The sequence below is a fragment of the Myxine glutinosa genome, chromosome 2 (assembly GCF_964187855.1).
Source record: "Myxine glutinosa chromosome 2, kmMyxGlut1.1, whole genome shotgun sequence".
Classification (NCBI taxonomy): Eukaryota; Metazoa; Chordata; class Myxini; order Myxiniformes; family Myxinidae; genus Myxine; species Myxine glutinosa.
The window spans coordinates 172,788,272-172,801,427 of NC_136262.1; the positions used below are offsets into that span (position 1 = coordinate 172,788,272).

A 13,156-nucleotide genomic window follows, 5' to 3' on the forward strand; every position below is an offset into this window, starting at 1 on the left:
GTTTTTAATTTTGTGGCTGTGAGGTGTTTTTAATTTCGTGGCTGTGAGGTGTTTTTAATTTCGTGGCTGTGAGGTGTTTTTAATTTCGTGGCTGTGAGGTGTTTTTAATTTCGTGGCTGTGAGGTGTTTTAAATTTTGTGGCTGTGAGGTGTTTGTAATTTTGTGGCTGTGAGGTGTTTTTAATTTCATGACTGAGGTGTTTTTAATTTTGTGGTGGTGAGGTGTTTTTATATCATGTGGTGGTGAGGTATTTGTAATTACGTGGTGGCGAGGTGTTTTTAATTTCGTGGCTGTGAGGTGTTTTTAATTTCGTGGCGCTGAGGTGTTTTTAATTTTGTGGCTGTGAGGTGTTTTTAAATTCATGGCTGTGAGGTGTTTTTAATTTTGTGGCTGTGAGGTGTTTTTAATTTAGTGGCCGTGAGGTGTTTTTAATTTTGTGGTGGTGAGGTGTTTTTAATTTCGTGGCTGTGAGGTGTTTTTAATTTCGTGGCTGTGAGGTGTTTTTAATTTCGTGGCTGTGAGGTTTTTTATTTTGTGGTTGTGATGTGTTTTTAATTTCGTGGCTGTGAGGTGTTTTTAATTTTGTGGTTGTGAGGTGTTTTTAATTTTGTGGCTGTGAGGTGTTTTTAATTTTGTGGTTGTGAGGTGTTTTTAAATTTCATGGCTGTGAGGTGTTTTTAATTTCGTGGCTGTGAGGTGTTTTTAATTTCGTGGCTGTGAGGTGTTTTTAATTTTGTGGTTGTGAGGTGTTTTTAAGTTTCATGGCTGTGAGGTTTTTAATTTCGTGGCTGTGAGGTTTTTAATGTTGTGGTTGTGAGGTGTTTTTAATTTTGTGGCTGTGAGGTGTTTTTAATTTTGTGGTTGTGAGGTGTTTTTAATTTTGTGGCTGTGAGGTGTTTTTAATTTTGTGGTTGTGAGGTGTTTTTCAATTTCATGGCTGTGAGGTGTTTTTAATTTTGTGGCTGTGAGGTGTTTTCAATTTTGTGGTTGTGAGGTGTTTTTAATTTCGTGGTGGTGAGGTGTTTTTCAATTTCATGGCTGAGAGGTGTTTTTAATTTTGTGGTTGTGAGGTGTTTTTCAATTTCATGGCTGTGAGGTGTTTTTAATTTCGTGGCTGTGAGGTGTTTTCCATTTTGTGGTTGTGAGGTGTTTTTAATTTCGTGGTGGTGAGGTGTTTTTAAATTTCATGGCTGTGAGGTGTTTTTACTTTCGTGGCTGTGAGGTGTTTTTAATTTTGTGGCTGTGAGGTGTTTTTAATTTTGTGGTGGCGAGGTGTTTTTAATTTCATGGTGGTGAGGTGTTTTTAATTTTGTGGTGGTGAGGTGTTTTTCATTTTGTGGTTGTGAGGTGTTTTTAATTTCGTGGTGGTGAGGTGTTTTTCAATTTCATGGCTGAGAGGTGTTTTTAATTTCGTGGCTGTGAGGTGTTTTTAATTTCGTGGCTGTGAGGTGTTTTTAATTTCGTGGCTGTGAGGTGTTTTTAATTTTGTGGTTGTGAGGTGTTTTTAATTTCATGGCTGTGAGGTGTTTTTAATTTCGTGGATGTGAGGTGTTTTTAATTTTGTGGTTGTGAGGTGTTTTTAATTTTGTGGTGGTGAGGTGTTTTTAAATTTCATGGCTGTGAGGTGTTTTTAATTTTGTGGCTGTGAGGTGTTTTTTATTTTGTGGCAGTGAGGGGTTTTTAATTTCGTGGCTGTGAGGTGTTTTTAATTTTGCAGCTGTGAGGTGTTTTTAATTTTGTGGCTGTGAGGTGTTTTTAATTTTGTGGCTGTGAGGTGTTTTTAATTTCGTGGTGGTGAGGTGTTTTTTAATTTTGTGGCTGTGAGGTGTTTTTAATTTCATGGCTGTGAGGTGTTTTTAATTTTGTGGTGCTGAGGTGTTTTGAATTACGTGGGGGTGAGGTGTTTTTAATTTTGTGGCTGTGAGGTGTTTTGATTTATGTGGTGGTGAGGTGTTTTGAATTACGTGGTGGTGAGGTGTTTTGAATTACGTGGTGGTGAGGTGTTTTGAATTACGTGGGGGTGAGGTGTTTTTAATTTTGTGGCTGTGAGGTGCTTTGAATTACGTGGGGGTGAGGTCTTTTTAATTTTGTGGCTGTGAGGTGTTTTGATTTATGTGGTGGTGAGGTGTTTTGAATTACGTGGGGGTGAGGTGTTTTTAATTTTGTGGCTGTGAGGTGTTTTGATTTATGTGGTGGTGAGGTGTTTTGAATTACGTGGTGGTGAGGTGTTTTGAATTACGTGGTGGTGTTTTGAATTACTTGGTGGTGAGGTGTTTTGAATTACTTGGTGGTGAGGTGTTTTGAATTACTTGGTGGTGAGGTGTTTTGAATTACTTGGTGGTGAGGTGTTTTGAATTACTTGGTGGTGAGGTGTTTTGAATTACTTTGTGGTGAGGTGTTTTGAATTACGTGGTGGTGAGGTGTTTTGAATTACTTGGTGGTGAGGTGTTTTGAATTACTTGGTGGTGAGGTGTTTTGAATTACGTGGTGGTGAGGTGTTTTGAATTACTTGGTGGTGAGGTGTTTTGAATTACGTGGTGGTGAGGTGTTTTGAATTACGTGGTGGTGAGGTGTTTTGAATTACGTGGTGGTGAGGTGTTTTGAATTACGTGGTGGTGAGGTGTTTTGAATTACGTGGTGGTGAGGTGTTTTGAATTACGTGGTGGTGAGGTGTTTTGAATTACGTGGTGGTGAGGTGTTTTGAATTACGTGGTGGTGAGGTGTTTTGAATTACGTGGTGGTGAGGTGTTTTGAATTACGTGGTGGTGAGGTGTTTTGAATTACGTGGTGGTGAGGTGTTTTGAATTACGTGGTGGTGGGGTGTTTTGAATTACGTGGTGGTGAGGTGTTTTGAATTACGTGGTGGTGAGGTGTTTTGAATTACGTGGTGGTGAGGTGTTTTGAATTACGTGGTGGTGAGGTGTTTTGAATTACGTGGTGGTGAGGTGTTTTGAATTACGTGGTGGTGGGGTGTTTTGAATTACGTGGTGGTGAGGTGTTTTGAATTACGTGGTGGTGAGGTGTTTTGAATTACGTGGTGGTGAGGTGTTTTGAATTACGTGGTGGTGAGGTGTTTTGAATTACGTGGTGGTGAGGTGTAATCGTCCCAAACTTCCAGTCTGCACATACCCGTCCCGTATGTACATATGTGCTGAGGGGTTCTTTGTTGAATTTTATATCTTTTTTCAACCTAAATCTTCAACCTAAATTGCCTATAAAAATGTAATATCACAAACACTACAAATAAATTTGTGCAAAATAATTGTTTGTATTACGATTGGTGAAAATCATGACAACACAGCAACTCAGGTACAGTCATTATCCTCAGCTAAAATAAGCCCGTTCCTCAGTAACGACGCTTGGTGAGGCGAGCGCAGCGAGCCGAGCCAAGCTAGTGGATATACATTAAATTCAAAGGTGGGCGGTCCGCTTCGAAAGTCCGCTTATCCGCTTATCCGCTGCAGCGGACTAACGTTTTCGAAGCGGATAAGCGAATCGGACCAACCCCCGGAAACCGAAGCGGATAAGCGTAAGCGGACTACCGAAAAATTAAAGCGCATCGCGATTCGCCAAATCAGCTGTTAGCCTGAGCCGTTACTCTAGAATTGTGAATATTTATTTAAGTGAATAATAAGTGAAAACTGAATATTTTATTGGACGCTAGAGCGGCAATAACGTCAAGATGGAGAGATTTCTGACTCTCCAGCCCAGCGGCAGTGCCAGGGACAGGCACACGAGCGACGCAAACCAGCAGTCCCAGCACAGCGACATCCACAACACGGCGGTCAACATGATGGGGGACGTGGAGGACAGTCAGGAGATCTGCGCCCTGACCCCTCAGCTCGCGCGCAGCGAGAGCAGGATGTCGCTGGACTCAATCGACTGGTCGAGGAAGCCGCTGAGGGGGAACCCGGGGCTCTCGCCCAATCTCTTCCCGCTCGAGTTCCGTGATGCTTGGGTAACTCTATTTCTCAGGCATAACACGCCGCTCCCGAGCTCTGCCTCGGTCGAGCGCGTGTTCAGCTACGGGTCGGACATCCTCAGGCCTAAGAGGTCGGCCCTGGCTGCACCGAACTTCGAGGCCCTCGTCTTCATGAAGGGCAACCTCCAAATCCTCAAGAAGGCCCACGAGGTGGAGGAGGAAGACGAGGACTAGTCAACAGACTGCTAGTCTGTTGACTAGTAGACTCTCTTGTCAAAGAAAGGACGGGCAAATTGATTTTTCTTTAATGTAACTTGCATATATTAAAATTATATTTATATTAACTGTAGAGTAGAGTAGAGTCGAGTGGAAAACTTTATTTCAATAAATTTTGAATAAATTTTATTTAAATAAAAATGTATATTTTTGGATCTTAAAAGCTTTGTTTGTCTTTGTAGTAGTTAGAAATGGCTATTTAGGCTTTAAAAGCATTAAATTCCCTTTAGAAACGTCAAAAATCGCTTTAAAAACGTCGAAGCGCTTTTAAAAAATCGAATCGAAGCGGATAAGCGGATAAGCGGTAAGCGGACTAAGATTTTCGGCCGCTGAAGCGGATAAGCGAATCGGACTACACGGGCTGGCGGAGCGGATAAGCGGTAAGCGGACTTAAAATTTTCCGAATCGCGCCCACCTTTATACATTATTATACACACACTCGTGTGTGTGTGTGTGTATATATATATATATATGTATATATATATATATATATATATATATATATATATATATATATATATATATATATATATATATATATATATATATAATTGATATCTGAACCTTGATAAAATAAAACCTTGATATCTGAACAACAGGTGAATATCGAAAGCAATTTAAGCACAAGATGTAAGGGAAATATTTAAAGAAAAATACAACAGTTCGTTGAAACAAGTGGCTGTTTCTGCAGCAACAACAACAACAACAACATGCATTTTAAAGGCCATTTTCCCTGCTAGAGCGGGGGTTAGCCTTGCGGTCCCCATGACAATCTTCTCCATTTTGCCCTATTTTCTGCATCTCTCCTTGTTAACCCCCTTGTCCGCATTTCTTCTTCCACCATCTTTAGCCAAGTCTTTTTCGGTCTTCCCCGTCCTCTACTTCCTTCTACTTTCATTTCCATCACTCTTCTCAACCAGTCACTTTCATCCTTCCTCAACACATGACCAAACCATCTCAACCTGTTCCTCTTCACAGCATCAATCACAGGCTCTATTCCCATCATCTTTCGCAATTCATCATTTGTCTGTTTTCATCACATTTCATCACATTTCATCATCACATCATCACATTCATCACAGCTGTTTCTGCAGCAATGAATCAAAATCCTGTCGGCGAATGCCATCACAATTACAAACCGAATGAATGCTTTGTCATTTTCACCAAAATCACAAAATCATGTTGCAGTTATTTTCACATGTGCAAATTGCTTCTGGAACCGATGTCGAATGAGACCTTAAATCAGTTTCCTTGGCAGCCATTTTGGATCAGGGCCACGTTAGGACAAGACCTTATTGCATCGGGCCTTGACATTCACAATGTCCAAGGTTCAGTAAAGTTTGCTCAAGGCAACGCGTCTGAGACTAAAAAGTACTGAGAAGAAGTGGGAAGTAGTGCGACGTGCAACGTGTGGGTTGACAATACGAGTGACACCAACACATACTTTCCAGTCAAGAGATCTGATTGGACATTTGTCAGTGAAGCACAGTCATGAGATGAGTGAGTGAGTGTCACGAGAGCTTACCTTTGCTGTCATAATCTTCTTCACATCTTCAACTTCCAGCGAGCCCAGGAGGGTGGCACACTCCATGGGAGAACACGTTCCTTTGAAGCATTCCCCCTTCACGATGTCCATGAACCAGGCCTACCAATAAAATATTTCCAATTAGTACATTTATTGCCTTAGCAACTGTAACCCCAAACAAATTCTTACCATCCCTCCCAATTACCTCTCCCCCCCATCCCAATCCCTTTATATTCTCTCACCATTAAAACAATTCTGCATTGTGCTTTTCCCGGCCTGTATATAGATTCCCCTCAACAACATCTGTATAGATTCCCCTCAACATCCCCCCCGACACCAACAATATCATAATAGCAGTGAGGGTTTGAGCTGAAAACTTTGGTAAGTTACTCCACGCTATCCTCACACCCTCACACCCCAGTCTTAATTCCCAAATGCAATTTCATCCACCATGACACCCCCACCTGCCCTGTATATTTCTCACTACAAACCCAAATTGACAAAGTTTTAAAATCTGCAGAGATCGATGGATTGAGGGCCCGACCCGCTGAGGATTATTTCATTTTGCTCTTTCAAATTTTCAAACCAAACACCGATTACATTACAGAAAAGGGAGGGTCTCGGTTTTCTTGCAAAAAAACTCAAACGAAATCAAAACGCAAGGGACAGCAATCATTCTTACAAGCGATCAAGGTGAACAACTTATAGCTCAGGGAAATCAAGTTCTGCTGGCGGAAGCAAAGAAGACCGCGTTTGGGTCTCGATCCCAGACTCTGGTGTAATGCCTCAAGCATCTGCTCTGGGTCTGGGAGGGTGGCAGGTCAATCCCCGGGCGAGTCATACCAAAGATTTAAACAATGGTACGAGATGCTTCCTTGCTTGGTGGTCAGCATTTGAAAGGATAGAGCACGGCCAAACAACCATAGATTGGCAGTTACAGTGCAAGATTGATGGGCCTAATTGGCCGACTCCTATCTCAAAGTTGCTGGTAAGGGAACTCATTTATTTAACACTAGCAAGGGTACTTGGCATCGCCCGGTAATGCAGAGTCGCTTTGTGATGCGAATATGAAAAGATGGGAAAGAGAGAGGAGGAGAGGGGGGGCGGGAGAAGAGGGGCGGGGAGAGGAGAGGAAGTTGGGAGGGGAAGAGTAGAGGGGAGAGGGAGGGCTGGTGGAGGAGAGGGGTAGGGAGCGTGAGGAGAAGGGAAGTCTGCGTGAGGAGAGGGGAAGGTAGCGTGAGGAGAGGTGAAGGCAGCATGAGGAGAGGGGACGGCAGCATGAGGAGAGGAAGGCAGCATAGGAGAGCGGAAGGCAGCATAGGAGAGGGGAAGGCAGTATGAAGAGAGGGATGTCAGTATGAGGAGAGGGGAAGTCAGCGTAAGGAGAGGGGGAGGCAGCATGAGGAGAGGGGAAGGCAGCATGAGGAGAGGGGAAGGCAGCATGAGGAGAGGGGAAGGCAGCATGAGGAGAGGGGAAGGCAGCATGAGAGGGGAAGGCAGCATGAGGAGAGGGGAAGGCAGCATGAGGAGAGGGGAAGGCAGCATGAGGAGAGGGGAAGGCAGCATGAGGAGAGGGGAAGGCAGCATGAGGAGAGGGGAAGGCAGCATGAGGAGAGGGGAAGGCAGCGTGAGGAGAGGGGAAGGCAGCATGAGGAGAGGGGAAGGCAGCATGAGGAGAGGAGAAGGCAGCATGAGGAGAGAGGAAGGCAGCATGAGGAGAGGGGAAGGCAGCCTGATAGCCCAGCGGCTAAGTCGAAAAATATTTCACTTTGTGGAGATATTATGAAACTTTGCAGACAGGTGGAGGACCCCAGTAGGAACATTTTTCGATTAGGACCCAACTCTGAAACGCCCCCTGGTGGACGATAGAAATACGATTGCAGTGGCTAACCCCCCCCCCCCCCCCCCATGACAATTTGGGTGAACAGGTGATCAGTTAGCACCCCATATGATTTTACTTAGCACCCCATATTATTTCAGTGCTGCCATCTGTTTGCATTAGTTTAGGTTAAGACAGAAGATTTCCTTTTTTATGCAATAAAGTTCTTTGCAGACATCAAAGTTCGTTATCATTATTGTATTAACGCATGTTTTGTTTTACAGGTGGAAAACCATAAACCATGTCCAGGTCATTCAAGATCGTTCCTTTTCAAGTCAATCGGATGAAAATTGAGGATTTTAGAAATTTGGCCTATGTTGACCTTTTGGCCAATGTTGACCTCAAAAATAATTGGTAGTTGTATTCAATGACCTGATATGTAAATGCTCTTCAAATTTCAAGTCAATCAGATGAAAATTGAGGATTTTAGAAATTTGACAAAGTTGTTGACCTTTGGCCTATGCTGAGTTGGGTCCTAATCGAAAAATGTTCCTACTGGGGTCCCCAACCGGTGTGCAAAGTTTCATAATTTCTCCACAAAGTGAAATATACTGCCATATTTTTCGACTTAGCCGCTGGGCTATGAGGAGGGGAAGGCAGCATAGGAGAGCGGAAGGCAGCATAGGAGAGGGGAAGGCAGTATGAGGAGAGGGATGGCAGTATGAGGAGAGGGGAAGTCAGCGTAAGGAGAGGGGAAGACAGCGTAAGGAGAGGGGAAGGCAGCGTGAGGAGAGGGGAAGGCAGCATGAGGAGGGAAAGGCAGCGTAAGGAGAGGGGAAGGCAGCGTGAGGAGGGGAAGACAGTGTGAGGAGAGAGGAAGGCAGTATGAGGAGAGGGGAAGTCAGCGTAAGGAGAGGGGAAGAAAGCATAATGAGAGGGGAAGGCAGCGTGAGGAGGGAAGGCAGCATAAGGAGAGGGGAAGACAGCGTAAGAAGAGGGGAAGGCATCGTGAGGAGAGGGGAAGGCAGCATGAGGGGAAGGCAGCGTAAGGAGAGGGGAAGACAGCATAGGAGAGGGGAAGGCAGTATGAGGAGAGGGACGGCAGTATGAGGAGAGGGACGGCAGTATAAAGAGAGGGGAAGGCAGCATGAGGAGAGGGGAAGGCAGCATGAGGTGAGGGGAAGGCAGCGTGAGGAGAGGGGAAGGCAGCATGAGGAGGGGAAGGCAGCATGAGGAGGGGAAGGCAGCGCAAGGAGAGGGGAAGACAGTGTGAGGAGAGGGAAAGGCAGCATAGGAGAGGGAAAGGCAGCATAGGAGAGGTGAAGGCAGTATGAGGAGAGGGACGGCAGTATGAGGAGAGGGGAAGTCAGCATAAGGAGAGGGGAAGACAGCGTAAGGAGAGGGGAAGGCAGCATGAGGGGAAGGGAGCGCAAGGAGAGGGGAAGACAGCGTGAGGAGAGGGGAAGACAGCATGAGGAGAGGGGAAGGCAGTGTGAGGAGAGGGTAAGACAGCATGAGGAGAGGGATGGCAGTATGAGGAGAGGGAAGGCAGTGTGAGGAGAGGGAAGGCAGTGTGAGGAGAGGGAAGGCAGTGTGAGGAGAGGGGAAGGCAGTGTGAGGAGAGGGGAAGGCAGTGTGAGGAGAGGGAAGGCAGTGTGAGGAGAGGGGAGGCAGTGTGAGGAGAGGGAAGGCAGTGTGAGGAGAGGGAAGGCAGTGTGAGGAGAGGGAAAGGCAGTGTGAGGAGAGGGGAAGGCAGTATGAGGAGAGGGAAGGCAGTGTGAGGAGAGGGGAGGTCCTCCACCCACAACCATTCCCTCCACAGTCCCACTCCACTTCTTACCCCTCCTCCAATCCCACTCCCTCATCTTCCTCCTACCACCCCATCTCTCCCTCTCCCTCTCCCTTCTCCCACCCCACCTCCGGACTCCCACCCCGGGGGCATATACAATTACTATTTCGTGAATAATACTGTAGTACAGTACAGTATAGTGTGGCGGACACGAAAGCTCACTGGCATGATGACCATTCCGCACACCAAGTGGGCGGCGGCCACGCCCGAGGGGTAGGCGTGGCCGCGGGATATACACCGGGCGCGCAGCCCGGAGCGCTCCAGTGCTACAGTGCAGCTCTTGAAATAAAGACTCTTTTAACCTACCGCATTGTCCGCTTCCTCCTTGCCAAGCAAGTAGCACGCGTAGCACCGCGCTTCATTGGTGACCCTCCGACGTTGGATCAGTCGTCGCTGACCGACCGAATACGCCATCGCAATGGCAAACAACGCGGTCCAGATCAAACTCCCCGAGTTCTGGGAGGCGCAAGCTGAAGTAGGGTTCCTGCAGGCAGAAGCCCAGTTCCGACTTCGAGGCATCACGGAGGACGAGACCATGTACTGCCATGTGGTCGCCTCCCTCGGGCCCGGCACGGCCGCCCGCGTCGTGTCGGTCCTGAGGAACCCACCGGCCAACGGCAGGTACGAGGCGATCAAGCGTCTCCTCCTCGCCACGTTCGGCCTCACGGTGGACGCACGGGCCGACTGCCTCCTGGACCTCCCCGAGCTCGGTGACACGCGACCGTCGGTCCGCATGGACCATATGCTGTCGCTGATGGGACGACGAAACCCCAAACGCTCTATTCCGGGCGTTATTTCGACGCCAGCTGCCGGCACGAGTACGCCTCGCGTTGGCCGGTTCCGTGACGACGGAACCCCGAGCTCTCGCTGCCGAGGCCGACAAGTTCTTTGCGGCTTTGGACACGCAGGCGAGTTTTGGCACGGCCGTCGCGCGTCCCGAGGCTGACCCTGATGCTGATGCACCACACCTCGTGGATCTCGAGGCTGATGCACACCGCGTGGCCGCCGCCACGCCACGCCCACCACCACCACGAAAACCGGGGCCTCCGCTTTCGCCGCAAACCTGGTGCCATTTCCACGCCAGGTTTGGCCACAAGGCGAGGAATTGTCGCCCGCCGTGCTCCTTCGGCAAGTCGGGAAACTACAAAGCCGGCGCTCGGTAGCGGCCCTGAGCGTCGGCCATTCCGGCAGCCTTCTATTTATAACGGACACCTTGTCTGGGTGCCGTTTCCTATGCGACACTGGTGCACAAGTGAGCGTTATCCCTGCCTCTACGTCCGACAAGCGAACCGCGGGCCGGGGCCCCGCGTTGCTTGCCGCGAACGGAACACCCATACGCACATTCGGGAAGCGCTGCCTCTCCCTGCGGTTCGGAAGGCAACGCTTCACGTGGACGTTCGTAACCGCTAGTGTCCCCATGGCACTGCTCGGTGCGGACTTTCTCTGTGCAAACGGGTTGTTGGTAGATGTGAAGAACAGACATCTCGTCCAGGCTGAAACGTTCAGCTCGCTTGCTTGCGCACTGAGCAGCTCGTTGAGCGGCTCACTGAGCGGCTCACCGAGCGGCTCGCCAAGCGGCTTGCTGAGCGGTTCGGTCCCGGCGAGGTTAGTTTGTACGCTTCCGGCAGCGGACGACTTCACCCGCCTCCTCGCCAGCTTCCCGGCCCTTACGCGGCCCGCCCACCTTCTCGGCGGGGGCCGTCAAGCACGGGGTGGAACACCACATCCTCACCGCCGGGCCACCGGTCTACGCCCGGGCACGCAGCCTCGAGCCGACAAAGTTCGCGGTAGCTAAAGCGGAGTTCGCTACGCTGGAGCGGCTCGGCATCGTGCGGCGCTCCGAGAGTGCTTGGGCGTCGCCGCTCCACATCGTGCCAAAGCCCGGCGGGGGATGGCGACCATGCGGGGACTACCGGCGCCTCAACGCCGCCACCACCCCCGACCGCTACCCCATCCCCCACATCCAGGACTTCTCCGCCCGGTTGGCGGGCATGTCCTTCTTTTCAAAGGTGGACCTCATACGCGGCTACCATCAGGTCCCCGTCAGGCTGGAGGACATCCCGAAGACGGCGGTCATCACGCCATTCGGACTTTTTGAATTTCTTCGGATGCCCTTCGGATTGAAAAATGCGGCTCAGGCGTTCCAGCAACTAATGGACAGCGTCTTGCGCGACTTGGATTTCGTCTACGTCTACCTGGACGACATCCTCGTCGCCAGCGCGTCCCGCGAAGAGCACCTACACCATCTCCGCACGATCTTCGAACGTCTGGGCCAGCATGGCCTCATCGTGAACCCCGCCAAGTGCCGGTTCGGCGTCGGCGACATCGACTTTTTGGGGCACAGCGTCACCAGGCACAGGGCCGTCCCCCTACCGGCCAAGGTGGAGGCGGTGAGGGGTTTCCGCGCCCCCGCACGATCAAGGGGCTCCAGGAGTTCCTGGGCATGGTAAACTTTTACCATTGGTTCCTGCCCCGCATCGCCCAGCTCCTGCGCCCCTTCGCACGAGGCCCTCCGAGGGAAGCCGGGAAAAGGTGACGTTACCTGGACCGAGCAGATGGACGCGGCGTTCGCGGGCGCGAAGCTCGCCTTGGCTAACGCCACCATGCTCGCGCACCCGGCGCCCGATGCACCGATCGCCCTCACCACCGAACCCTACGCGGTGGGCGCGGTGCACGAGCAATGGGTGCGTGGTGCCTGGCAACCGCTGGCGTTCTTCAGCCGGCAGCTTCGCCGGCCCGAACGCCGTTATAGTACCTTCGACCGTGAGTTGCTCGGGCTTCACCTGGCGGTCAGGCACTTCCGCCATCTGCTCGAGGGCCGTGCATTCACGGCCTTCGTCGACCACAAGCCACTGGTCTTCGCGATGGGCAAGGTCGCCGAACCGTGCTCGGCCCGGCAGCAGCGTCACCTCTCGGCCGTGTCCGAATATACAACGGACATCCGGCACGTCGCGGGGAAGGACAACCCGGTGGCGGATTGCCTTTCCCGGTCCGTCGCCTACGCAGTCCACCTTGGCATCGACTATGCCCGGATGGCGGCGGACCAGGCCGCCGACCCCGGCGTCCAGGCCTTGCGGACCGCCGACACGGTCCTCCGCGTCACCGAGGTGCCGTTCGACGGCGCGGGCACGGCCCTCTTGTGCGACGTCTCCCTCGGGCGGCAGCGCCAGGTTTTTGACGCCATCCACGGCCTGTCCCACCCGGGCACGAAGGCCTCCCAGAGGTTGGTCGCCGACAAGTTTGTCTGGCATGGCCTCCGGAAGGCCGTCCGCGGCTGGACAAGGACGTGCCTTGCGTGCCAGCGCGCGAAGGTGCACCGGCACACCCAGGCCCCAGTGGCCCCATTTACGGTGCCGGCACGTAGTTCCGACCACGTGCACGTGGACCTGGTGGGACCTGGTGGGACCTCTGCCCCCCTCGTGGGGTTTGACCCATGTCCTGACAATGGTGGACCGCACCACCCGGTGGCCGGAGGCCGTGCCTTTGGCGGCGACGACGGCGGCGGACATCGCGCAGGCGTTCATCACCACCTGGGTCGCCCGGTTCGGCGCCCCCTCGGACATCTCGTCCGACCGCGGCCCCCAGTTTACCTCGGAGCTCTGGGGGGCGGTCGCGCGGGGGCTCGGGGTCCAGCTGCACCGAACCACGGCCTACCACCCCCAGGCCAACGGCCTGTGCGAGCGGTTCTACCGCTCGTTGAAGGCCATGCTCCGGGCCACCCTCCACGACGGCGGCTGGGTCGACAGGCTCCCCTGGGTTCTGCTG

At 50.9% G+C, this 13,156-nt stretch overlaps 1 protein-coding gene across 1 annotated transcript in view; it reads right to left on the minus strand.

Moving 5' to 3' along the window:
* HTT (huntingtin) overlaps positions 1 to 13,156 on the minus strand; it is a 778,980-nt gene that overhangs the window by 250,677 nt on the left and 515,147 nt on the right. The window contains exon 47 of the mRNA XM_078772674.1: positions 5,724 to 5,843. Coding sequence (XP_078628800.1) covers positions 5,724 to 5,843 — 120 coding nt within the window. The remainder of the gene's footprint in view (positions 1 to 5,723; positions 5,844 to 13,156) is intronic.